This window comes from Ostrea edulis, chromosome 7 (genome assembly GCF_947568905.1).
Source record: "Ostrea edulis chromosome 7, xbOstEdul1.1, whole genome shotgun sequence".
Classification (NCBI taxonomy): domain Eukaryota; kingdom Metazoa; phylum Mollusca; class Bivalvia; order Ostreida; family Ostreidae; genus Ostrea; species Ostrea edulis.
This window is the reverse complement of record NC_079170.1, coordinates 6,689,576-6,717,554: the sequence shown is the minus strand read 5'-3', so window position 1 is coordinate 6,717,554 and position 27,979 is coordinate 6,689,576. Positions and strand designations below refer to the sequence as shown.

Sequence of the window (27,979 nt, the reverse complement as noted above, 5' to 3'; positions counted from 1 at the left end):
CACCAGATAACTGAAAAATTGTTGAGTGTGGCGGAAAACATAAAAAAACCTATTATATGTAAGTTGTGTGTGAATTATTTCTGTGAAATAGCTGATAAGAGTTAACAATGAAAGGTGGAGTTTTAAATAACAAAGTAATCTTTATTGCCATTTCAACGTTCTCGAGAAATATGATATATGATGATTATACCTGACACTCTCCTACCTATAGAAAAGAAGTTTTCGACAAATCATCAGAGCACCACAAATCGCATGCAGTTGAAAACAGTGACCGGTCCCCAGTATTCGTTTGAGGGTTAATCATTTCTGGAGTATTCATTCCCTCTCTCATTTCCTTACCATTATGTTACGAAGTACTGAAAGATCTTAGCTGTGGCTAAACAGGAGCATTGAACCTACGTAGGACACTGCTCACTGTCATCCCTTTGATAATTTTTAAATCGTGCCTACCCTTACCTGAAACGGAGTCACCTATTTTTTATATCTTAAAGACCAAGAATTCCTTTGGTGAACCAACAATAATATTTCAAATGAAATCGCTAAGAAACATACCCGAGGCCTTCCCAAAGGAATATATTTCATATTAATAGTTTGAAACGATAGTAGTAAGTTTTCATGAATACAATGTAAATTGTCCTTATCAATGACACCCTTCACATTATTGGGTCAAAGGCTGTCTAGCGTGTTTCATACCGATTGTTAGGCTGTTCTTAGTACACTACCTTTGAGTACGGATTACTCCATTGACTTGATCAAGACATAGGGCGCACGGCGGGTGTGATTGCTCAATAGGGGATGCTTACTCGTTTCAGACACCAGATCCCACCTCTGGTATGTCCAGGGGTTCGTATTTGTCCAACTCTTTATTTTGTATTCCTTATTGGAGTTATAAGATTGATCACCATTCGTAAGATTTACCTTTCATTATAGAAGGCAATAATAAAAACCATAAAAATAAATTTTAAAAAGAGGCTCAAATGAGTAACCTTGGCCCTACTGTTGCTCAGTTATTATGAATTTTGAAAAGATTTTCTGCAATCTTTATTCCCATGAAATATTTCACCCCATATTGAGGCCACAACCTAACCCCCTTAGAGTCATGATATAACCATGATACCACGTCACAAGACGAAATCATGACATGCAATATCAGGTATCTATACTAGCGGAAAAAAGAAACTGTGCATTATAAAATTTAGTATAATGTTTCTATAGTTATTGTTTATATTTATAAAATCTAAACAATCGATAACGGTGATTTTTTTAATAACAATATCGGATAGTACGCGACTCAGATGCACGGACGTTTTCATGGTTAGTGAACACATATTGTTTATTATTTACTCGTACACACGAGTTTTACTGGCCAATACTGTTTGGAGTAAGAAGTGTAAAAGGTTTGTTTGGACACTCTTTGTTAAGGAAAGCACTTTAGTTTTGACAAAATGTACCCTTCTGTCATGTCACGACTCAGCGAAAACCAACGTAATCGTGCTGTTGGGATGCTTCAAGCTGGGATGGCACAGAATATTGTAGCAAGACACTTTGAAGTTCATCAGAACACCATCCAGTCATTATGGAGACGTTTCCAACAATCTTGTAACACTCGGGATCGACCACGTTCTGGGCGTTCCCCTGTGACGTCGCATCGGCAGGACAACCACATTAGACTTGTGCACCTGAGAAATCGTTTCCAGACAGCAAATTTGACTGCTCGTAGCATTCTTGGACTTCAACCAATCAGTCCAAGAACTGTGTGTAATCGTCTGCGCGAGCACAACATCAGACCAAGACATCCAGCGGTGCACCCAATACTGCTTCAACGTCATCATATCGCTAGACTATCGTGGTGCAGACGACATCTGCGATTCAGAATACAGGACTGGGCCTATATTCTGTTCACTGATGAATCCAGATTTCATTTTGATAGCAGTGACGGCCGTTGTAGAGTGTATTGTCGCATTGGGGAGCGGTGCCAGGACGCTTGTGTTGTGCAACATCGACAATTCGGTGGAGGTAGCGTTATGGTGTGGGGTGGAATAACAGCACGTGGAAGGACCCTTGTACAAATTGTTAATGAAAATCTCACCGGCGTACGCTATCGAGACGAAATTATTCAGCGCCATGTGATACCCTTCATACAGAGACAGCAAAATCACATCGATATCACTCTGCAGCAAGACAATGCACGTGTAGTCAGGGACTTTTTTGTTCAATAGAATGTCGATGTCGTGCCTTGGCCAGCTCCCCCACCCCCGATTTATCGCCGATCGAACACGTCTGGGTTGGAATGAAACGGCGTCTACGCCGTTTACCAAATCAGCCAGTGACATTGGCTGATTTAGGCCATATTTTAATCAACATCTGGAACAACATCCCTAAAGCATTTCTGAACAATTTAGTGGCATGCATGAGACGCCGTTGTCAAGCATACGTGAATGCAAATGGTGGTCATACGTGTTATTAACTTTGTTGATTCAAGTTCGAATATCAGTGTCGTTCGAGTGTGCTGAAATTGACGTTATTCGACATTTACATTAATGGATTATGAAATGTTTTAACGAATACATTTGTTAACAGTATTACAAAAAATAAAATTTGTTCATTTTTATTTTTTTATCCTTTTTTCATATATCAAATAATGCAGTTTCTTTTTCCGCTAGCATACATATTCAAAATTCGAAAGCCTTATATTAAATTGCCAAGGTTAACTATTCTGAAAAGTAGGTCAAAATCCAAGGCCAAGGTTACAAGGTGTATATAACGAACAATGATCAATCTCATAACTCCTATAAGCAATACAAAATAGAGAGTTGGGCAAACACGGACCCCTGGATATACCAGAAGTGAGGTCAGGTGCCTAGGAGGAGTAAGCATCCCCTGTCGACCAATCACACCCGCCGTGTGTCCTATGTTATGATCAGGTAAAGGAAGTAATCGGTAGTCATAATCAGTGTGCCAAGAACGGCCTAACAATCGGTATGAAACATGTCAGACAGCATTTGACCCAATGATAGATTGTATTGGCAAACTAGATCATTAAAACGACCATAGCATTTGCGAAATGCTGACTTTAAATGTTTCTCCCTTCACATTTCAGACAGACAGGACAGAACAACCATCATAAAACACACGCTATATAAAAGCATTAAACAAAATCAACACACCTTTGGTTTGTATACCCGGTAATTGAGTGTGGTCCTGTTAATCTTGAAAAGAATTTGTTTTAATGTCCTTTGTATTCCCAGATCAGACTTTGATATGGTACTATGGACCCCATTCTATTTCTGGAGCCCCTGAATTAATCAAACTTATATTTACACTGCTTGAATATGTTTGGATATCAATATACCTAATCATTGACCTGCTGTTCTTAAGAAGAAGATTTTTAAAGTTTTTTCCCTATATATTCTCATATAAAACTTTGAACCTCTGTTGTGGCCCTATCCTACCCCCCCCCCCCCTCCCCCTCATGATTTGGACAAACTTCAGTCTATACTTTCTGGGAATGCTTATATATAAATATGACTAATCATGACCCTGCTGTTATTGGGAAGAACATTTTGAAGATGTTTCTGTATATTATCATTTAAAACTTTGATCCTCTATTGTGGCCTCACTCTACCCCAGAGGACTACAATTTGAGCAAATTCGAATCAGAACTATCTGAGGATGTTTGCATTCTGATGATGAATCGTGACCCTGTTCTTCTTGATATATAAGATTATATATCCCTATGCAATACATTGATCCCTTGTTGTGGGCCCATCTTAATGTCGGTCGTCATAATTTGAAACGTCAATATGCATTGCATGTACATGGGAATGCCTGCATTTTAATGAGTATTCCTGGCTCTGCTGTAATTGTTTTAAAGGTTTCCCTATAGATTTCTATATGAAATTTTTATACCCAATGCTGTCTTCACTCTACCCCTGGGGACCACAATGTGAAATCTGCACTACTTAGAAATGTTTGCATATTTATATGAGTAATCATGACCCTGTTGTTCTTGAGAAGGTTTGTAAAGATCTATCGTATATATCCCAAATGTACAACTTTGTCCCCCTATTGTGACCCCGCTCTACCCCGGGGCCTTGGTTTGTGTAAGGTGGAATGAACATTATGTCATAAAGCTGTGCTGTAAGTTGGCCCAGTGGTTCTGGAGAAGATTTTTAAATGACCCCATCGTAATTTTGCATTTTTGTGATTATTTCCCATTTCGAGCGAGCATGGCCCATCATTTGAATAAACTTGAACCCCCTTTATCCAGGAATGGTTTGCGTCATGATTGTTTGAAATTAGCCCAGTGGTTCTTACCCAATATATTTACTAATTCTTTTTCATTCCAATCAAAATTGTCTCCACTTCAAGAACGGCGTGCCACTTCATTAGAACAAATTTGAATCCTCTTTCGCATGAATGTTGTGTGACATGTTGGCTGAAATTAGCTTTGCGGTTTTTGAGAAGTCAAAATTGTTTAAAGTTTACGGAAGGACGGACAGACTGACGCCGAACAGTGTGATAAGAATGTCGCACTTGAGCTTTCAGCTCACTTAAGAGTACCGCAAACGGTACAATATACGCCCGTCGGACAGTGAGCCTTTGACTAAATATCAGGGCAATATATGTATCCGTAATGCAAAAAGCCTGGAAAACTGTCTGACCTAATTTTAGTCCAAAAGTAGGTCAAGGATGGACCAATCCAGCTGAAATGCAAACTGAACTTGTATCCCTCTGAGATGAAGCCTTAGACTAAATATCAGAGCAATATCTGTAATGAAAAACAAAAAGCCCACAAAACTTTTTGACCTAATTTTTTCCAAAAAGTAGGTCAATGAATGACCAATCCCGCTGAAATGCAAACTGAACTTGTATTCCTTCAAGAGGAAGCCTCTGACTAAATGTCAGGGCAATATCTGTATCAATAATGAAAAAAAGTCCGGAAAACTGTCTGACCTATTTTTAGTCAAAAAGTAGGTCAAGAATGGACCAATCAAGCTGAAATGCAAACTGATCTTTTATTCCTCCAAGAGGAAACCTTTGACTAAATATCAGGGCAATATCTGTATCTGTAATGGAAAAAAAAGACCAGAAAACTGTTTGACTTATTTTTCCAAAAAGTAGGTCAAGGATGGACCAATCCAGCTGAAATGTAAACTGCACTTGTATTCCTCTGAGAGGAAGCCTATGACTAAATATCAGGGTAATATCTGTATCCGTAATTAAAAAAAGACCGGAAAACTGTTTGACCTATTTTTAGCTTAAAATTCAGCCATGGATGGACCAATCCTGCTGAAATGCAAACTGAACTTTTATTCCTCCAAGAGAAAGCCTCCGACTAAATTTCAGGGCAATATCTGTATCCATAATGAAAAAAAACCCGGAAAACTATTTCACCTGCTTTTAGTCCTAACGTAGGTCACGGAAGGACGGACCAATCCAGCTGAAATGCAAACTGTATTTGTATTTCTCTGAAAGGAATCTTATGTGTAAATTTCAGGGCAATATCTGTATCTGTAACGAAAAATAGTCCGGAAAACTGTTTGACCTACTTATAGCTATAAATTAGGTCAACGACAAACCAATTCAGCTGAAATGCAAATTCATTCTTACAATTCTTGAGGGAGATATTGTGACTAAATTTCAAAGTTGTACATGCATCCGTTACGGAAAAAAGTCCGAAAAACATTACCCGTGATTGACGGACAGCCAGCCAGACGCACGGACAGCGCCATAACATAATACGTCCCGTCTAATGACGGGCGTGTAAAAAGATAAAACTGTATAAAGTGATTGACCATGAATCTCCTAAAGGACTATCTTTTATGATCAATATATAAAACGACAATATTATAAAGAAACTACATATATATACATTATGTTTGTATATTTCATGTCCAAGAAACCCATCACGCAGAGAAGACAATACAAATATAAAACTTTATTTAAAAGAAAATATGACTATGATTCATTAAGGTTTTAGCTGGCGCGTTTTAACACAGTTGAAGTACACACCTTACTTACTATCTTATATGCAACACTTAGATTAGATGCATGTACGTCATGATTGTTTAACCCTTGATATTCCTGAGTAGATCTGACAATAAATCCAGAGATGTGATAACTAAAATAAACAAAATCATTTTAAAGTGACATTATCTGCCAAGCTCAAGTTTGCCTATTGTAACCACGATATCTACAACAGCTCAACAGTTCATAAAATCAACACTGACAAAGAGCTATACATCTTGCAATCTTTTTTTTTGATTTTGACGTCAGAGTATGTTTTCCTTATACAGCAAAATGAAATTTTTTTTAATGTCCTGGTTGACAGAAAACTCCCCTTGAAAACAGCTGTGACTTAACAGTAGGCAAAACGTGACGAAAGAATATTTGAAAACCTAAGTAACAAGGATTTATTTACGTTTAAACAATAAAAGAAAAAAAAATCTTAATCCATTATAAACACATGTACAGGCCAGAGGAACATAATATTTCAGATTCTTAGAATAAAAATATGACGCTGGAAGTATTACAGGATGTTTTATTCTTAAATAACCCTGACAGCATAAAATCAACATATATTCCCACGTTTAGTCAATAGTAATTTTACTTTCTTAGTATTCCATAAAAGTCTCTCTCTCTCTCTCTCTCTCTCTCTCTTACCAAAGTTTTTGTTATTATATCAGTTGTTTTTGAATAACTAAATATACCCTAAATTATTACAGGAAGTCCAGTGAAAACACATCATTAATCAAGGGTATCCGAGGACACTAGTATGCACTGTCTTAAATTAGGGAAATGGGTTGTCTCGGCACATAGTATCATCAGGGGCAATGTGTGCCGACGGACGACAATAGGTCTGTAGCTCTCTGGGGACGTTCGGTTTCAATATTTTCCAAGGGAGCTACCGATCTTGAATTAATGGTCTCCTTAATTGTTACTCTCTTTAAACAAATTGATGCACACATTAATTTCGTTTACAAAATCGTTGTAAATATTCAAAAATATCTTCAACTCAGTTCAAGAGATTATCAAATTCGTCATACCAAGCTGTAATAAATTTTTGCGAGCAATAATTTCATCAGATTGATGCTCGCATCAAATCAAATATTGCTCTCATCAATTTAATGAATGCGCACATCTATTCAATTGATAATAGCAACATTTGACGCGCATCAATTCAATGGATGAAAGCAGTTAGAATTGATTTAAGGTCCACATCCATTATATTATTACGCGCAGTAATTGAATGAATGAGATGTTCAACTGATTAATGATATAATCAATTATTTGTGTTTATTTTGATTTGGCACTCCATAGCCCCATTTGAAGTGACGACCTAGATTTGAGACTATGGAAAAATATACACGAACTATCAGTTTCGTATCAGCCGACATCATAGGTATCTATGATTCAGGATATTGTGTAAATATTGAATTAATTGATAACAGAATTTTAATTGAAGCAAATATTCTTTTACAAACCATGGTCACGTGACAAAGGAAAACGGATGAATGATGAAACTGTTCTTCCTGTGTGTTTCCTGTCATATTTCAGGATTTTCAAGTCTTAAACCAAGAATATTCTGTACTTCCTCGACCATGTAGATTAAATAACAAACCGTTACAACAACTGTATTAAGTACTTTATAATTCGAAAACAAAGGGGGGGGGGGTACCGGCGATTTCCGAATCCTCTTTTTCGTCAGTGATGGAAATTGCTCCATGTCTAAACTGATTTATATCCCCGTAATACAAGGTCGGTTATTTTAAAAGAAGGCAAAACTATATTACGCAATATCGTAGTTTTGCTGCGGTGTCATAGAGCAAGACAATTAAGCAATTATTGTATTTGGGGGGGGGGGGGGGGGTGTGGTCAAATTTAATTTCACCAGGACATCCCAATATCAATTAGAATAAAGCCACACAGAATTAATTAATATTTCTTTAATCATACATTACAATTGTAAGTTTCGAGATTGAAAATGACAAATAAAAAAATATGGAAGTAGTCATTGTTATCATTTCACAAAATATCGCCAAATTTACACGTGCCACTGACTGTAACTGTATGACTCTCCCTCCAAATCAGTACTCGTGTATGAACTGTATGTCAATTCTGACAGGATGCTTGAAAAGTCAGCCACACCATACGTTCACTGAAGGAAAAGAAAATGTCGACGTATTAACGAATTATAGTCTACAAAATGAATCTTCACACAGTGATTTCTTTACACACCAGTCTGTAGATCAAAGAAAACCGAAGGCCCATGAGTCATATCGCTCACCTGAACTACTGACTTCCCCAAGTCTATTATTACACCCTAATTATGTCCATTCCCTCTGGTGTTCCCCCCTCGAACCCCTGGACTACGATGTGATGGAAATCGTGTCTACACTTCATGAGAATGCTTTCATGTCAATTGGAAAAAAAACTATAGAGCTACTATTGTTGTTCTTGAGAAGAGTTTATGACGTTTTCCTATTCATTACCATGTAAAATTAAAAAGTCTTATAGTGGCATACATGTACTTTTTAAAGATGCGTTCACGATAATACAGAAATGAAGAACTATTTTGAAAGCTTGAAATTCCGTGTATACAGGGTTAGTGCTCCTGATTTCACCCATTCAGTTGGTACAGCTCCGAATTAATGCGGCATAGATTTTATTTTCGACAATTTAGTGTGTATTCACACTTTAAACTGTAATGAAACAAACGTAGGAATCGAAATCAATTTATCCCATTCTGTCTGTGGAACAAGTACTTCCTGTTTGTTGCACCCTTTAGATCCCCCGGGATCACGTGATTAATTAGGGTATAAAAGCAGCGACATCAGAGCTCTTAGTCAGTTCCAGACTGAAGTCGACCAGAGTTAGTCCTGTGTACAGTTTAGGTGAGAAATCAAATTTGGTTAACAAGTCTTACGTACCTGTATAAGGCTTTCGAGACTTTGTTGTTTTTATTACGAAAGGTGTGAATGCTATTTCACTTAGTTAGGAAGCGCACGCGCTCCAGGACTGAATAGGATATTTGTACATATTTTTAATTAAAATACTTGATTGAGAGCTTTATCATTTATTAATTATTCCTCAAATTGCTCAGACAGAGCAACCGAATCTTCGAACCCAGAAACGTTACAGTATGATACACTTTAATCTGTAAGCCTTACACTAGAAATGTCTTAATCGAGAAATTTCACACTTTAATCTGCAAAGTTTACATATTCATCTGTAAATTTTACATCTCATTCTGTGAACTTTACATTTCAATCTGTAAAGGTTATCAGATAATTTGTAAACATTGTGATACGTAAATATCAGTCTGCCAGCGTGAAGCGTTGTAGTTCACACCCTCCTGCATTCTTAGAAATGTTGATTCTTTTATTTTCATTTCTGTCGGAATTCCTCATTGAAACAGATAGTACTATATACATAACGACGTGTTCTCATCATCATCGTATTATGAGGAAATCATTACAATTCTTAGATATATTGAAGGCATGTAAACTGTATGACTATATAATCGTTCGTTTTCTATATTTTTGTTGATTTTCAACGATGCTTGAAAATTGATAAACAGTTTATACCAGTAAAATGTTTATGAAAGCTGCCGCTATTTTTATTTTGTGAACACGTGGTTAGTTGTATTTGTTTACAATTAGCTATTTTTAATTTTGTGCAAGACATGCGCAATTGTGCCTTATGATAATTCCCTCGCTAGCGCATGCGCATTCTTAAATCCAATTTGTAAACAGAAATTTATCGACTAACATGAAGATAAGTGAAAAAAACCAACCAACTTTTATTTCATTCAATTGGAATGTTACATATCTTATTTTGTACTTTCGTAAGTTAATCAAGTTACGCGCCGCATTGTCTTCAGCTAGTGCATGGTGTCACCACCATTATTTTGATTTTCGAGACTAACGTTTGCTAAAGCGGAGGCGGATATAGAAAAATGTATCAGAAATACATTTAAATTACAAGTAAGCTATTATAAATTATCAAATAGTTGAAGATGATACTGTTGGTGGCATTACGTATTTAATTCTTGCGTAACAGAGATAATATTTTTATCCGAGGAGTCCTTTTTTTATTAGTAACATTGCAAAAGCGATTGTAAGTAAGTGTATCTTTTTTTTTTATCATACATATCAATTTTACCTGTAATAATCAAAAACGAATCTATACATGTTCACTATTACTTGGTGGAATCAAGGTTTTTATTTGTGTATGTCTCTGTACTATATGAAATCAGTAATTCCAAACTGAATTTTAGTGAAGATGGCTTCGATATTATCCTTTTGATGAGATTGACATTTTCATCTTTATAATCAATAAACAAACCTCAACCTCAGACACTGCCTTACTATCCCATAAATGATAGGATGAACATTTCGGGGAAAAGGATGTTACACTTTCGAAGATTTGATAAAGAAACCTTTGATAATTTTTTGTTTAGATGACGTCAGGGAAAATGTCCATTTGTAGGATGGTACATGTAGTAACGTCAGGGGAACATTTGTAAACATAGGTCAAGTTTGATCTAACGAAGGATTGTGGTTGTTATTTTTCATGAAAATTTGTAAAACACCAACACGCTTTATAGTTTTCATTCCTATGTCGATTTGATATATCCCTGTGAGCTCGAAATAAAGGACATCACAGAGTCGTCCACTTCTGCTTCATACTTAGATATTTTATTGAAAGTAGACATTAACGGCAAACTGACAACTCACCTGTATGACAAACGGGATGATTTCAGCTTCTCCATCGTCAACTTCCCACATTTATGTGGCAATATTCCATTATCACCTGCATATGGTGTTTATATATCTCAACTGATTCGATATGCAAGAGCTTGTTCTGGGTATAGTCAGTTTTTAAATCGAGGTAAGCTACTGACAAACAAGTTGATGGTACAGGGATTTCAACAGTCTCGATTGAAGTCAGCATTTCGCCAATTCTATGGTCGTTATAACGATCTAGTTCGTCAATACAACCTCGCATTGGATCAAATGCTGTCTGACGTGTTTCATACCGATTGTTAAGCTGTTCTTGGCACACTGATTTTGACTGCGGATAACTCCGTTTACCTAATCAGGATATGGGGCTCACGGCGGGTGTGACCGGTCAACAGGGGATGCTTACTCCTCCTAGGCACCTGATCCCACCTCTGGTGTGTCCAGGGATCCGTGTTTGCCCAACTATCTATTTTGTATTGATTGTAGGAGTTATGAGATTGATCACTGGTCGTTATCTTCACCTTCCATTCAGTTTATAGTTTGTGAATCTCATAGTTACGTGTAGTTGCCTTAATTTCCAAGGAAACGTCGATAAACTTAACGAATTTCGAAACAGACGAAGTAAAAGTTAAGTTATTGGTAAAAATATCCAATTACTCGGACTTATCCTCCACTCAAATATGTTGAACTCGTAAATTCATAGCAAAGTGTTGACCAAACTTACCTAGGTGATGCTTTCAAACTCAGTGGGTGAAGGGCGAAGTGTCTAGGATATTCGCACACATCCTTTGCAAGTAATGACCTAAGTAACGTCTGATTGTTCACCAAGTTCAATGTGTTTGCTGTATATGGAAGTTCCATTGTGTGGATCCGTCTACCTAGATAAAGATAAGAATTTAGTCAGTGACTATTTGTTAATGTATTTCCGTTACTAGCTATAGGTTAAATGAAATACGCATAATGACCAATGTCATAGCAGTGATGGAACGCCTATGTTACGAAACCTTGACTATTTGGGTCTAGTCCGAATGACCCGAAACTTTCACTTTTAATTCTGGAACAGCAACTACATCGCCTAACGTATTCGTTTAAACGCAGCTATCAATGATTGACCTCAGAGCCTTTCGAAGCGAACATCCTAACCGACAGGCTACATTTATTCTATTTATGACATATATGGCAGGAGTGGATCCAGGAATTGCGGTCAGGGGATGGAAATTCCTGGATTTTACAGATTTTATAAGTCTTGAAATATGTCTCCTATTTAGTATTGTTTTCTACGATTTACCTTAAATCCGCCAGTGAATGGAGTTACAGCTGTTACCCACCCCCTTATTTGGTTGAACAATTTCGAACAGAAATTGTCAATTTTTGACGTCAATTAATTTGTCTTGGGCGGAAAAGAAACAAACTTGGTCTCGCAACCCTATTTTTAAAAGTTTCTGGATCCGCTACTGCTAAAGTTTCCAGTCGCTGTTGTACCCTGATTATGGGCACTCGCTCTGCAACCAAGACATGCCTTGTTCTGCAGACGCATCGAACAGAACGCGCTTAGAATAGGCAGTATAGTAAAGGTTACGGGTCTTTCGTATGATTGCTTATTACATACTTTTCACTGCTACTGTATTGAGAGTGATGCATAGGTCACTATTCAATTTATTTGCATCTGGTGAGGTATCTGTAGAATAAATGATTTTCGCAGATGCGTAAAACTAAAAAAAGACAAAACGTAAACACACGTAAACATTAATTCAATACACACGTTTTCCTAGACACATAACTGTAGAATTGCTGCAAGATTCGCAAAGCAGGAAGTGGAGGTGAATTACCTTGACCTTTTTATGACAGATATATTAAAACCCGTCATAAATTACATCTCACAATAGAAATGAAGCTACAGAAACCGATTTCCTGTCTTCTTGTTAAAGTTTTCTAAGCACATTCCTCTTACATTCATAGTTTTATTCGTGACAGATGTATCTGTTACCATCAAAAGACTTTCATGGTAACCACTAATTTACATAATTTAATTACTCTACAATTTCTAATATATGTCTTTGAATTTAGACTATTATTATACATATATAATTATAAGGTTTGTTACAGAAGGTGTACTGAAATATATAGCTTGATTGTCCCACCATTAATAAGCTTAATTACCATAGACAGCCATTGGTAAATCCAATATGAAGGGTGAGGATAACGAACAGTGATCAATCTCATCTGTTCAATGATTAATCGATTTTGTCGGGGGATCATACCACAACAGATGCTTTCTGATCTTTTAATTAGTAAAACTGAAAAAGGGACCATCCTCTATGACACATTTTATATTTTGGGGTAAACTTCAATTCTTATCCCAAGTAAAAGGATATGTTTTTACAAAGATAAAAGTACAGATAATTGTATTACCCGTTACATTGGCTCTACGTCGCCTGTCGTTCCATACGCAGGTGTATCCGCCATTGTTATTGAAGCATGTTGATCTCACAGGGCACAGATCAAAAGCACATTCGTCCATATCACGCTCACAGCTTTTTCCTATGTAGCCTGCGTGGCAGTGACAAAGGTACCCATACGGCTCCGAGGCGCAAGTTCCATTATTCAAACAAGGACTGGATGCACAATAATCGGTTTCCTCACAGTTTCTACCCATGAAACCACGATTGCACGAACACATATAATTTGTATCATTATTAAAACAGAATCCTCTGTTGTTACAAGGATTGATATGACAATAATTATACGACTCACAGTTCATTCCTGTCCATTGTGCCGTGCAAGAACATGAATATGATGTATTGTGGTTGATACAAAGGCCATTGTTCAAGCATGGCAAATTATAACAATAATCACGTGTTTCGCATTGTGTTCCTATCCAGCCTCGCGGACATTCACACGTAAAATTTCCTTGTATATTTCTACACACCCCACCATGAAGGCACGGGGAGGAGTGACAGAAATTGAAGTTTTCACATTTATCACCATACCAATCTTCAGTGCATTGACACTGAGAAGATACGTCAGTATTCATGCAGGTGCCATTATTGAAACAGGATGTGAAAGCACAGTAATCTCTCTCCGCGCATGTATGACCTGTCCATCCATAAGAACAATTACAGACCACTCCAACACCAGTTTCTGTACAAGATCCATTATTTTGACATGGTGAACTTATACAGGGATGGTACTCACACGAATAGGCCGTGTTCGTGTTTATACAAACTTCCAAAGGACCACAAGGATTATTGTAACAGTAGTTTCGCTGCTGACAGGTAGACCCCGTCCAGTGGATCGAGCAATTGCATACAGGCCCGACCTCAGTATCAGCACACCGTCCTCCGTTTGAGCAGGGGAAAGTAGAACAATCAGCGCAATGATATCCTTTTAATGTGTTGATACACGTAGTGTTTCTCGGACAAGGGTCACTGGAGCATTCATCGACATCTTCCTCGCAATATAAACCAGTCCATTCTTTTGAACACAAACAGTGATAAGAGCCATAAGTATTGAGACAAGTTGCGCCATTTTTGCACGGAGTAGTTGAACATTCGTCAATATCGGTGTTGCAATACCGCCCGGTGAATCTATTGATGCATGTACAGAAGAAAGTTTCTTCAAGGTCTATGCAGGTAGCGTTGTTTTTGCATGGTTCTAATGTGCACGATTTGATGTGACTTTCACAGTGTCTGCCTGTCCAGGAATCTTCACAAATACAGGTGTAGTTTCCTTCAGAATTTATACACTTTCCATGAACTCCACAAGGGAAATACTTGCATTCGTTCACATCTCGCTGACAAGAATCACCTTCCCAGAAGTCAGAACAAATGCAGGAAAAACTGTTTATGCCATCTATGCAGGTTCCATCATTTTCACAAGGGATTGATATACATTCATTAATGTTTTCTTCACAGTTCAACCCTCTCCAACCATGTTCGCATATACAGGTGTGATTCCCCACATTGTTAATGCAATACCCATGCCCGTTACAAGCGGTTTTGTTTAAACACTCATTGACATCATTTTCGCATAGTCGGCCTTCCCATTCGTTCGGACACTTACATTCAGGAACTGCTGTAATGTTAATATCGTCTGAAGAATTTTCCGGTTTGAATAAAGATATTGGGTCAAGAATGTCTACATTTCGCACAAGTTTAGGTTGACAGATACCACCATTTTCACAGGAGATATTCTGACACGGATCAGGAATGCCACATATTTTACCAACCCATCCTTTACTGCACTCACAATGATATGTTGAATATCGCGCAGTACATATCCCATTGTAGCTACAAGTCTGATTTTCACACGCATCAATTTGACAATTATTACCCGTCCATCGTGAATCACAAATACAGTGGAAGGAATCTAGGTTATTTTGACAAGTCCCGTGATCTCCACAAGGAGAACTGTGACAATGATCAGAAATATTGCAGAAACGACCCATCCAACCTACAGAACAAGAACAGTGAAAATCGGACTCATTTTGATAACAATGTCCATGCTTATTGCAAGGGTTATCCAAGAGACAGATATTTCTCTCCGAACAGTTTTTACCGGTCCACATGTTTGGACAAATACATAGATAGTCCACTGACGTTGATATACACGTCCCATTATTATGACATGAATTCCAGTAACAAAAGTCCGTCTCATTACACTGACTTCCTGTGTAACCCGACCTGCAGGTACAGTTGAAATCATTGAATGAATATTGACAGATTCCATGACTTCCACAGGGATCACCATAGCAGTAGTCGATATCAGAACAGTTGGGACTAATCCAACCTTTTTCACAGATGCATTTAAACCCTGTATTAGAATTATTGCATAAACCGTGCTCTCCACACGGGTTATTGAAGCAATGATTCACCATTTCACAGTGGACTCCACTTAATCCATCTGGACAGCCACAAATATATCCATCTTCTTTTTCCTTACAAACACGTGGTGATGTACAAGAGTCAGATTTACAATAATTAGACACATTGCATGTTTTGCCTAAATGGTGTTCTTCACAGAAGCAAAAGAAATCCGTCTGTCCGACAAAACAGGTTCCGTGCTGAGAGCAGCTGATGTTGTGACAATAATCAAAGCGTTCACAGTCCGGTCCAGACCAGTCTTCTTCACATTCACAGAGATAACCTTTTGAATTATTTTCTGGGAAACACTTGCCATGATTATTACAGGAAGAAGAACTGCATTGTCTTTTATATATAACTGTTGAGTTGTGGGAAGGGAGAGTGTGGACGGTTGATGGCAAAATTGATAGAGTGTTGGGAAAATGAATGCACGTATGTCCCAAACATTTTTCGCATTGCTCCCCATAATATCCGGAAGGACAAATACACAAGCTCCTGTTGCCGGATACATTGTATTGACAAGTCGCACCATTTTGGCAAGTGTGATTGAGGCAACTGTCATATTCACAATCTTTACCGATATAACCTTGGCTACAATTACAAGTGTAATCGCCATGTGTATTCATACACCTTCCATGTTGAGAGCAAGTAGTATTATAGCAATGATCACGTGACTCACAGTCTTTACCGATGTATCCGGCGTTGCATATACATGTGTATGTGAATTGTTTGTTAGAACATTGTCCCCGATTTGAGCAGTTCACATTGTAACAATAGTCACGAATTTCACAGTCATTACCTTTGAATCCCGAGTGACAAGTGCAACTATGGTTCTTTCCTATAATATGGCAAATACCATTACTGGTGCAATTCCTTCCACAGTAGTCATACTCACCACAATTTCTCCCGAAAAAATAATCCACGCATTTGCATCGATATGCTGTGGGTGTATTTCTACAAATTCCCGAATTTTGGCAAGGGTTGCTGGAGCAGTAGTCCTGAATTTCACAATATTGACCAATATGACCTTTCTGACAGTGACAGGTATAGTTTGTTTCACTAGTAACACACGTAGAATTATGTTGACATTTATTGTTTCTACAGAAGTCTCTGACGGAACAGTCAGTCCCAGAGTATCCTGTATCACACGTACAAACTGCTTTATGTTGTCGGACACTACACGTTCCATGGTTATTACACGTGGTGCCGGAACACGTGTATGTCGTTAAAGCTTCACAGTTTTTACCAGTGGTTCCACTTTTACATTGACACTGATAACTTCCGACTTTATTAACGCACTCTCCACCATTACAAGGCTCCATTAAACATTCATCCTCATCCAGCTGACACTTTAGACCATACACGGAGGGAGGACAGGTACAATGAAAACTACCAACAGTGTTTGTACATTTACCATGACTGCAGAAATTGTGTGTAGTACATTCGTTAATATCTTGGTCACAGTTGGTACCACGCCAACCTACAGCATATTTGAAATCTTTGAAGTGTTAATGCACGCACCCACCCACCAACCCGTTAACTTTCTCAAGTTGGGCTGATGTCTGAATACCTAGATCAGATTGGAATTCTAACTCACCCATTTTACAGTAGGTATGCCCGTTGACCACACACTTTTTTGGATTACCAGGACAGTGAACGGTACAGTCTGATCCATAGTAGCCCTCAGAACAGTACGCTTTGTAAGTTAACTGTAATCTAAATGTAGCAATCTTATCAGTCATTAGTTAAGAGATATGAAGGAACTAAAATTGAAAACTGTATATCAATATTTTATGGAAATGGTAATATTATATCATTTGATTAAGAAATTCATTACGAGAAAGAATTGTGATCCGAAATATAACTGGCTGATAATTTCTTTTGTCGCCAGGTTTGTGAGAGAATGTTGTTCCCAATTTTAAGACTGTAATCAGAAAATTCGGTCTTGTAGATGAGTGCTGTAGAAGAAGATTCCATATCTTGCACTGTCACTGCTATCTTGTCAAGGTATATTTTCTAACCAAAAAGAATAATGAAAAAAGTTAAGAAATGAATTTGGTACGTGTTAAGAAAATTTATAATTTTGCTTTAACTATCTTGATAGATGACAAAGGTATATCACCCAGTTGTCCACTTCCAAAAATTGTGGATTTGTGGAATTGCCAACTTTGGAGCCGTATGAGACAGTCTGTTGACGCATGTCCAAGGTTGTGGTGAAATTAGAAATACAGGAGTGAGTGTTGTCTCTGTAACAAAAGTTAAAGTGAATAAGAGCAGTGGGTGTATGTGTAAGGTAGACGCAATTAATATTTCACAATAGGTACTTACTTGAGACACACAGTGAGGACAGGCTTACATAACTTGGTACAGTGAGTACCTGTTACACCCTGACAACACCCACCGCCATGGAGTTTATTTCCAGTACTTTTCACTTCGTCTACGTGGATGAAAAAAGTAATTTTCCCAAGTGCAACCTTTCAATAATCATAAAAATTAAAAACTTGTATTAAAAATTCTTTCCTAATACGGAATATTGGAACCATTATATTCTCCCCGATTCCGTTGCAGATTTAATTATAAGTATCACCAACGAAATCTAGTTTTTATTACGTTAGGGACATACATGACGTTTCTGAAATTTTCTCTGAAATTGTTTTTTTTATTCGATATAAAGAGGTCTTGCATGATTTCCTAAAATAGAGTTGATTTTTTTATTGCAGTGATATTACCATATACAAAATATTGGACTTGGTAGCTGATTGGTTAGATCACATGACTACACTGTGTAGAAATGCTAGAATCGCGGATTTGATCCCCAATTGTTCTGAAAATTGTTTTCCCTTCTTTGCCACAATGTACAATAACTTTGTAATGTCCATGTAAACAAACTTCCGTAATACATATAAAATGCTTACATTACATTTTTACTTGTAACATCGAGGAACAATCAAAATAAACTAACTCAAAAACGGACATAGTAATATACCCCAATATTGTTTTGTACAGATGGAATCGCGAAAAATTATATATAATTAAGAAACACTGTGCAGCCCACCTCCCTTGCTATGTGCCTGGAGATTGATATATATGATATGATTATTAAATTTTATTACATAATTGCATAGTGGTCAGTTCTCATAATAGCTCAAGAAAGTTTAAAAACAAAATGAACTAGGTCAATATCCACACATAGTAGACGAAATACACGGTATATTCTAATGTGTGTGTGTGTGTGTGTGTGTGTGTGTGTGTGTGTTGTGTGTGTGTGTGTGTTGTATATACTATGATTATTTATGACATAACTGTATAGTGGTTGAAAATGCTCAATGCTCAAGAAAATCTAAAAAAGAAACAAGAATATCTTGTAAAACATATATGCCCTTGTGTTGCAAAATTGAAAGGGTTTATGCACATGCATCATTTAATTGATAGCAGTGCCAAAACAGTTACAGATGTTGAGAAGACAATATCTTCCTTATATCCAGAGCTAATTGACTTTTGACCTGAAAATCAACAAGAGTCATCTACTCCTCACGATGTACCAGTGTACTAAGTTTGGTGTCAATCAACTAAATCAAGCAAATGATTCTTTTAAAAATATAGGAGACAATATACTACTATGTCCAGTTTGACCCTTGACCTTTGACCACATGAACCCAAATTTTCTAGGGGTCATCTACTCTTTATGATGTACAAACGTGTCAAGTTTGATGTCTGTCAAGTAATGGGTTCTCAAGATATTGAAAGGAAAGTATCTTTCTATGTCAAGTCTGAGCCTTGATCTTTGCCCATATGACCTCAACATCAGTAGGGGTCATCTACTCCTTAAGATGTACCAGTGTACCAAAATTGATGTAAACCTGTCTAGAAAGGGGTTCTCAAAAGATGTTGAGCAGACAGTATCTACCTAATGTCCAAATTACCACTTGACCTTTGTCCATGTCACCTCAGGATCAATAGGGGTTATCTACTCCTTGCAATGTACCAGTGTATCAACTATGATGTCTGATAAGCAAAGGATTCTCAAGATATTGAGCGGCCAGTATTTTCCTATGTCCATTATAACCCTTGCCCTTTGTCCATGTGATCTCAAAATCAACTGGAGTCATCTATTCTTCCCACTGTACCAGTGTACCGAGTTTGATGTCTGTCAAGTAAAGGATTCTTAAGGTATTGAGTGAACAATATCTTTCTATGTGCAGTATGATCCTTGACCATGAGACTACAAAATCAATAGTGGTCATCTACTCCTTATAAGATGTACCAGTGTACTAAATTTTTCTGTCAAGGAAAGGGTTCTCAAGATATTGAACAGTCAGTATATTCATATGTCCAGAATGGATTTACCCTTGAAATTTGACCTTTTGACCTGAAAATCAATAGGGGTCCTCTTCTACTCTTAACCAACCCAGATATGAAATATCATAACGTGAATGGTTCTCAATATATTGAGCGGATAGCATGTAGACTAACGACCGATATACCGACCAACAGGTGCACAACAATATGCCCCTCTTCTGTGAAGGGGGGGGGGCATAAAAAAGAAAATTAAGTAAATATCCACATACAGCAGACTAAATACTCATTCCTGTGTGTTGTGTTCCGCAACCAAATATCGGAATTTAATCTAATAAATCATATGTTTGGTACTTGGATATTCGTTTGCAACATTCTGAAAAATAATTTTGAAATCGGGTAGCTATTTTTGCAATAGAAATGAAGAAATGAATCTTCTTTAGCCATCACTTTGTATACAAGAGTTGCCCGAGTGACGCATAATTTTTGTAACTTCTTTTTCTGAAGAGGTCCAAAATTTTATCTCGTATTTTTAAAATCGTATATCCTCATCATATCCGGTAACTGTTACGGTATAACTTAGGTTAACCTGCAATCCGACAGATCGAGTCATATTTTGAATAATGTAATGAAGTTTTAACCAATATGAAAATATGCCTACCTTAACCACAAACGTCCATAACAATAACAAAAGTACAAACTTATATTTGGCCATTATTTCGCTGAATACTTTTCTCAGTTTCTAATGGTAATGATATACATGTTATCATCAATGATAAATCAGACGTTTATCTTGTAAAACAAACAGAACCTTTTCTACATTGTCAGCTGTAATGTATGAGGTACACAATCTTTGTCGTATAACTGTGAGGTGTGGTTTTTGATAGAATTAGAATATCCATTTACACTGTAAAAATAAATATTTAAAATATCCTGTTATCCATGTAAGTAATGATTACGGTACTCAGCAGGAACCCATCATCATCAATACATAGAGACTATGGTACACGAAGATTCTGTTTTACATTTTTTTATCATTTTATTCAGGTATAAAATATCTCAGAATGTCAGGATCAGAAATTTATAATAACATATTTGAAAACTGACGTAATCTAGAGCACTATGCAATGATAACAATTATAGAGTTGATAACATGACATGTACATATAATGATGTGACTGTTACGCCGTTCTTTACATACTGAGTTTGACTCCTTTACCTGATCAGTTCACAGGGACATATTGAATCGGCATATGAATGCACCATGTAGTGACTATTCATTAATTGTGTTGAAGAGACCAGGGGCTGTAACGCTCACATGAATACCACGTAGAGAACTTGCACGTAGATTACCCAAGTTTTTTAACGATCTATTACGAAATGATGGTCTGGTCAAATAAATTCAACTCTTTTCCGGGGGGTGGGGGTGGGGGTGTTGTTATAACCGATCCAAATGAACATGGTTCCCGATCATGACGCTGCATTTGGCCATAAAGCAAAATGTGTGGCAAATGTGGGTTTAGAATATATTTTAAATTACGATATTATGACTTGCAAGGAAAACTTATCTCTGCTTTCGAGGGTATTGTATTTTTGTAAATTACAATGCCCAAGTAACCTTGCGATGCGTTTCCTTTAATAAAAGTATAGCCCAGGCATAAACAAAAGTAAAAAAGAAAAAAACAACAACCAAAAACCCAGATGCATGCGGACAAATATGGAAAATTCTGTATAATGCCATCCAATCTTTGTTTGCATTTGCAATAACTGTACATCAAGTAGTACGCAAGATGTTTATTGTAACGAAAACTTTTAAAGATGTTCAGCATTTTTCAGGTTATGAGTCATACTATATCACCTTGAAGCTAGACTCCTGGTACAGGGATCACAAGTTTCGGTGCATACCTGTAAGAGTATTATAGCTATATGAAGGGTGATACAGGGATCACAAGTTTCGGTGCATACCTGTAAGGGTATTATAGCTATATGAAGGGTGAAGATAACGACCAGTCTCATAAATCCCACAATATACCTATTGTATGTTGTAAATATTCAGGATTAAGGAAACAATAAGATGTTTCAAATTGGATGTTGAATACTTAATGTGATATATACACTCTGATCCTGAGGCTTTGAATCGAGATACTGGGGATATGATTGTCACGATTGTTGATGAAGCCAGTCTAGAATAGTATTCATGAGTAAGCGTTTTATTTATTAACGTTTGCATTTTTTTTTCTTGTTTTAACCCCGCCTTTTAGACTGAAATTTCCGATACCCCAAATATTCGATACAGCAATATTGTGGTTAGAATTGGCCTTGTAAAGTTAAGATATGCATGTCGGGCTTGTCCGGACAGACACAGGTCACATGACTGTTGTCTATTCTACTGCCACCAGATAACTGAAAAATTGTTGAGTATGGCGGGAAACATCAAAACAAACAAACTACGGCTAAGAAATATATAACCGATCTTTACCTAAACAGCTTCGAATTAGGTCACCGTGATGTCATTGCACTTTCCAAAACGGACTACGCCAACATGTTTTTGATGACAAAAAAGTGAGATGTTTTGGAGCTTTCTTCCACAATTATGAAATTGTCTAACTCCAGGGTTAGCGCTGTAGGTACAATGACATGACTACATCAATTCTAAAGTAATGATGAATTAAATCGTCACTTTTGTTCTCCTAAGCATTTATATAACGAATTTAGTAAACATACACAGATCAGAATATTATCCGCCAAATTTAGGACCTAGGATCCCAAAACCAATTTAAATCTTAATTCCATAAAATGTCATTGGTTCCAAGATTGATGATATTAATTCCTATAAATGATTTACAAATGAGACCCATTCCTTATATTGTTTTTATCATTCTTGTTACCAGTTACCGGTATCCTCTCGATAACAAAATATTGTTAAAATACTTATAATTCTTTATTGTGGAAGGAGGCTTCTGTGTTTGAAGAATGCGGAATGGTTCAGTGGGACAATAATGAAAGTAGCTGCATAGCTGTAGCTCTTTGGGGAAATATTGGGACAGGCCAGAGAGCTACAGATCCACACTTCATAATAACCTTCGATTTACGGAGCAGAAAAAAAGTGAGGAATATATTTCATAATAATAGTTTAAAACGATAGTGGCATGCTTTCATAAACACGATATCAAAACTTCTTGTCCATGGCATCTATCATATTAAACATGTAGAAGTACACCCCCCCCCCCAAAAAAAAAAAACCCAACCCCAAACAAACAAACAAACATAAAAGTTAATAAAAAAGAAGATACAAATTATAAAGTAAATGACCATGACCTTCCAAAAGGACTGTCTTTTATGATAATAAGTTTAAGTGATAATAGTAGAGAAATACTATAAGAAGTTTCAATGTCCATCACACAGAAAATGAAAGAAAAGAAAAAGCAACTCTTGTACTAAAGAGACGATATCAATATGATGCATATTATAATTCACTGAGGGGGTTTGTCTGGCAAGTTTTAACGTAGACAATGTACTGTACATATTCATATCTTCTATACGACACAAAGATAAGATAGTCATGCTTGTTTAACCCTTTATATTCTTGAGAAGATAATTAAATCCAGAGGTTATAATAGCTCAAATAAACAAAATCATTTTAAAGTGATATTATCTGCCACGCTCAAGTTACTGATTGTTACCAAGATGAACAATGCAGCTTGACAGTACATAAAAATAACCACTGCCAAATTAAACTTTATTCATCTTACAATATTTTGTTTCTTACATCAGCTTTTCTGGGGTTTTTTTTATATAGAGACAATGACAGAAACATTTGTGTATGGAAGAAAATAATTCATTGCGGAGCAATTTTGATACTTTTCATGAAATATGATTATATGTCGCTTTTCTCACTCTCAAATTTATTTTTCTTCAACTCTAAACACATCTAAGCAGTTTAATCATATTTCAAAATGGACAAAAGTTTGATGCCTAAGTTGACAGTCTATGCCCTTTAAAACATAGCAGCTGGGCTTTGTAGTATGCAAAACCTGACGAAAGGGTATATGAATACCTAAATGCCGATGATGTATTTGCGTTTAGTCAGCCCTGTGTTTAATCTTTTAGAAAAGAATCAATAAGCGGAACAGAAGAAGTTAAGAATTTTTACTTGAAAAATAAACCATGATCGACTGTATTCAGGATTGTCCAATAAAATATCTAAGTACGAAGCAGGTGTGGAAGACTCTGTGGTGTCTTTTATTTCGAGTTAAATGTGATATATCGAATCGACAAATGGATGAAAATGATTATTGTTGAAAGCTAAAATGTTGTCGATATATCTCAATGTGGAGTTATAAGCTACAGGGAGATCGTTTTCTCATGTAGAGGGTTTTGTATAAATTCTACCTCATAAGAATATAGAAATAGGTCAGCTAACAAAGGAGCTCAATACATGCCCATGGACATTCCAAAAAACAAACAAAAAACCAAACTTACGGAAGTCCTGATAACCAAAGACTGAAACAATAGATGCATTTAGTATACGAGGTACCATGCATTGCTTTTGTATGAAAATGTTAATCATACAACATCAGATAAGGTAACCTCACAATCAATTTGTCTTCAGGAAGAAAACACATACTAAAACAAGTAAAGTAATTAAAAACTAAATATTTGTCTAACCGATTAATCTTTATTCAATGCAAAAGAAAAGACACAATTTTAATCCACAATACATGCATGTAGAGACTAGAAAAGCATGATATTTCAGATACGTAAAATCAAAGTATGACACCAGTACTGGACGTAATGAAGGATTTGTCAGTCTTTGAAATATCAACGTTTAACAAAGTTTTTCGATATTAAAATGTTTCAATTTATTTCTAGATGTCGATGATAAAACATATGCATGCGTATTTATGAATAGGAACAAGTCAACTTTTCAAAATATAAACGTTGGGATAAAGTCTGGTTTGTTGTACTGACGGGAAATATCAGTCGACGTTTGGATACACCGACGACGTTTTGTCTATCTACAGGACTAATTTTCGTTCATATATCGATTAGATACATCTCAGTAAACAAAAATAAAAGCCATCCCAAAGTTTTCCACATCGGCTTCATATTTTGATATTTTATTGAACATAGATCTTAACGGCAAACTAACACCTCAACTTATTCCGTGGGGATCCGGGTTAGAATAGGTCCTCAATACCCCTTGCTTGTCGTAAGAGACGACTAAATAGGGCGTTCCTTTGGATGAGACCGCAAAAACCGAGTTCCCGTTTTAAAGCAGGTGTGGTACGTTAAAGACCCCTCCCTGCTCAATGACCATAAGCACTGAGCGTAGGCCTAAATTTTGCAGCCCTTCACCGGCAGTGGTGACATCTCCATATCAGTGAAATATTCAATCAATCTATCAACACCTCATCTTTATGATAAAAGGGATGATTTCAGCTTCTCCATCGTCAACATCCCATATTTATGTAGCAACATTCATTATCACCTGCATAGAGGGTTTATTACTTTCAACTGATCCGATACGCAAAAATATGTTCTGCGTATAATAAGTTTTTAAATCGAGGCAGGCTACTGACAAATAAGGTGATGCCACAAAGATATCAACAGTCTATTTATAGTTTATAGTCAGCATATTTTCGAAGTCTTTGGTGATCTGGCCTTCCAACAGTCTATTGGAATTCTCATGCCAGGAATTGTGCTCTTTTATTAGCTGACTTGGTTTTATATTCTTACGAAGCAGATTTTAATCACAAGCCTCTACAAGATAAGAAAAATCTCTTGCTGTGACCTTCAACCCATATAGATACATCAACGATGTTTTATCTATTATCAATAATAATTTTCATTCATGTCAATTCGGGATATCCTAGTAAACTCGAAATAAAGGACGCCAGACAGTCTTCCACATCAGCTTCATACTTGGATGTTTTATTAAACATGGGTATTAATGGCAAACTATTAACTCAACTTTTTTGATATGTGATGGCTTTATCATCAATTTTCGATATTCATGGAGCAATACTCCATTATAACGTGCATAAAGTGTTTATGTTTCCCAACTGATTCACTACGCAGTTGCTTGTTGATGTTACAGGTGTTTCAACAATCTCGTTTAAAGTAAACAATTTTACAAATTCTATGGTCGTTATAACGATTTTATTTACCAATACAATTTGCCATTGGTTCAAATGCTGTGTGACATGTTTCATATCAATTTTAGGCAGTTCTTTTCACTTCGATTTTGGCTACTTATTACTCTGTTGGCCTGATGGGAATATAGGACTAATGGTGGGTGCAAGCGGTCAACAGGAAATGTATGTTTCTTCTAGACACCTGACCCCACCTCTGGTATATCAATGGGTCCGTGTTTGCCCAACTCTCTATTTTGTATATTGCTTATAGGAATTATGAGATTGATCACTGTTCGTTATCTTGTCCTTTCATACAAAATATACTTTTGGGAATAGAGCGTTTCAAACATTCATGAAATATATTTACTGTATATATCAAAATAATTCCGCTGGTATGTGTTCTTTTTAAAATTCAAATTTGATTTATTTAATACGGTTAACATTGGTTTAGGGGATTTGCATTGTGTAAATATTGACATTTCGTACGGTTAACATTGGTTCAATGGATTTACTTTATGTAATGAATGACATTTTGTTGTTCAGTTGATCTACATTATGTGTTTGCCCAACTATCTATTTTGTATTGATTATAGGAGTTATGAGATTGATCACTGTTCGTTATCTTCACCTTGCATTATGCAGTTATTGACATTTTGAGTGGTTAACCTTGCTTCAGTGGATTTACAATCTGTAGTTATCATCATTTTGTGTGGTTAACATTGGTTCAGTGAATTTACATTATGCAGTTATTGATATTTTGTATGATTAAAGCTGACATGAATTAATAAATACGTACACATTCCTCCTCTTATCCGCCATATTTCTCTCAGGTAGCCTAATTTACTCAATCCGTATATACCCCAACTGTGATTGTCACACCTGAGTGATTTTTCTAGGTGGATTCGACCAGTGCACATCTCCGATAGTAATATAAAGGGAATGAGAAAGAAATAAAATCACATTTTAAAACATGCTTTGCTCAAAATTACAAAATATTTATTGTATACAAATGAAACATTCTGAAAGTTTAGATAATTTAGACAAAAAAAAAAAAAGAGCTTTTCTTGCATACTTGCAAGTACATGCAAGTATTAGCAGTTTCTTATGAAATAAATGTAGAGAAATCATTTGCCAATTACATACTGATAGAATGGAATAAACAAAGAACATAATATATATCATTTACATCAATATTTGAAAAATACAGCTGCATGCCATATGTATAACATGCAATGCACATGACATACTCCCCCCCCCCCCCTAATAAAAACCCGTATCAAATTCGGACATCTATTCGACAGGTATCGGAGATGTGCACTTAATGAAAAATATTAGATTCTCTTTATTCTGATAAATCCTAGAAACAAAATGATGAACTCCATTTGTATCTCGTTAGAACTTTACAACACGTTGTCATTCCATTATACAGACTGCGGCACACTTCACCCGTGCCAAACAGGGTGTCTTCAATCAAGGGAGATGTCAGAGTCGAACAATTTTCCTGTATTGAATGCTTGTCTGGTCAGGGGTTTTGCAGTTTATAGAAATCGGGAATCTAATCATGCACGTACATATACACTGATCAGAGAGAGAGAGAGAGAGAGAGAGAGAGAGAGAGAGAGAGAGAGAGAGAGCTTGAGAGAGAGAGAGAGCTTCCTACTTCGATGTACAATATATCATTTCACAGAAGGAAAAAAAATCGATCACTGGTATATTTTAAAAAATGTAAGCTTACAAGCATTTGTGATTGACAATATATTGGAAATATAGGAGTTGATGCTTATAATTGTATTCATTACAAATTTAAAAAAAAAATATTAGTTTGAACTGTGCATGTAGAAAATACTGACTTCGTATGTTAGAATAATGGAAAAAAGTAAATTGTCAAAAAAGTGGGGAGAGCAGACCAGTCTCCCTGCCCACTCCAACCCCCTGT

General features: G+C 36.5%; 1 protein-coding gene across 1 annotated transcript; it reads right to left on the bottom strand.

Moving 5' to 3' along the window:
• Positions 1-7,940: 7,940 nt before the first annotated feature.
• Positions 7,941-26,862, bottom strand: LOC125656757 (neurogenic locus notch homolog protein 1-like). Its single transcript, XM_056142928.1, has 7 exons — positions 26,840-26,862; positions 24,740-24,774; positions 17,448-17,604; positions 17,208-17,326; positions 13,161-17,090; positions 11,473-11,626; positions 7,941-8,161 (listed from the first exon to the last, which is right to left on the bottom strand). Exons 1-7 carry the CDS (start codon positions 26,860-26,862, stop codon positions 8,116-8,118), a joined length of 4,464 nt encoding a protein of 1,487 aa, XP_055998903.1. The 3' UTR covers positions 7,941-8,115.
• Positions 26,863-27,979: the final 1,117 nt, after the last annotated feature.

What these genes read in the sequence shown, in the direction of transcription:
- LOC125656757 (XM_056142928.1), bottom strand. Translation starts at nt 26,862, where the DNA reads ATGGCGGATAAGAGGAGGAATGT. An exon ending in GCGGATAAGAGGAGGAATGT is followed by an intron (nt 24,775 to 26,839) that starts GTACGTATTTAT and finishes ATCGACATCTAG; the next exon opens with AAATAAATTGAAACATTTTA. An exon ending in AGTTTGAAAGCATCACCTAG is followed by an intron (nt 8,162 to 11,472) that starts GTAAGTTTGGTC and finishes CTTTTCCTTCAG; the next exon opens with TGAACGTATGGTGTGGCTGA.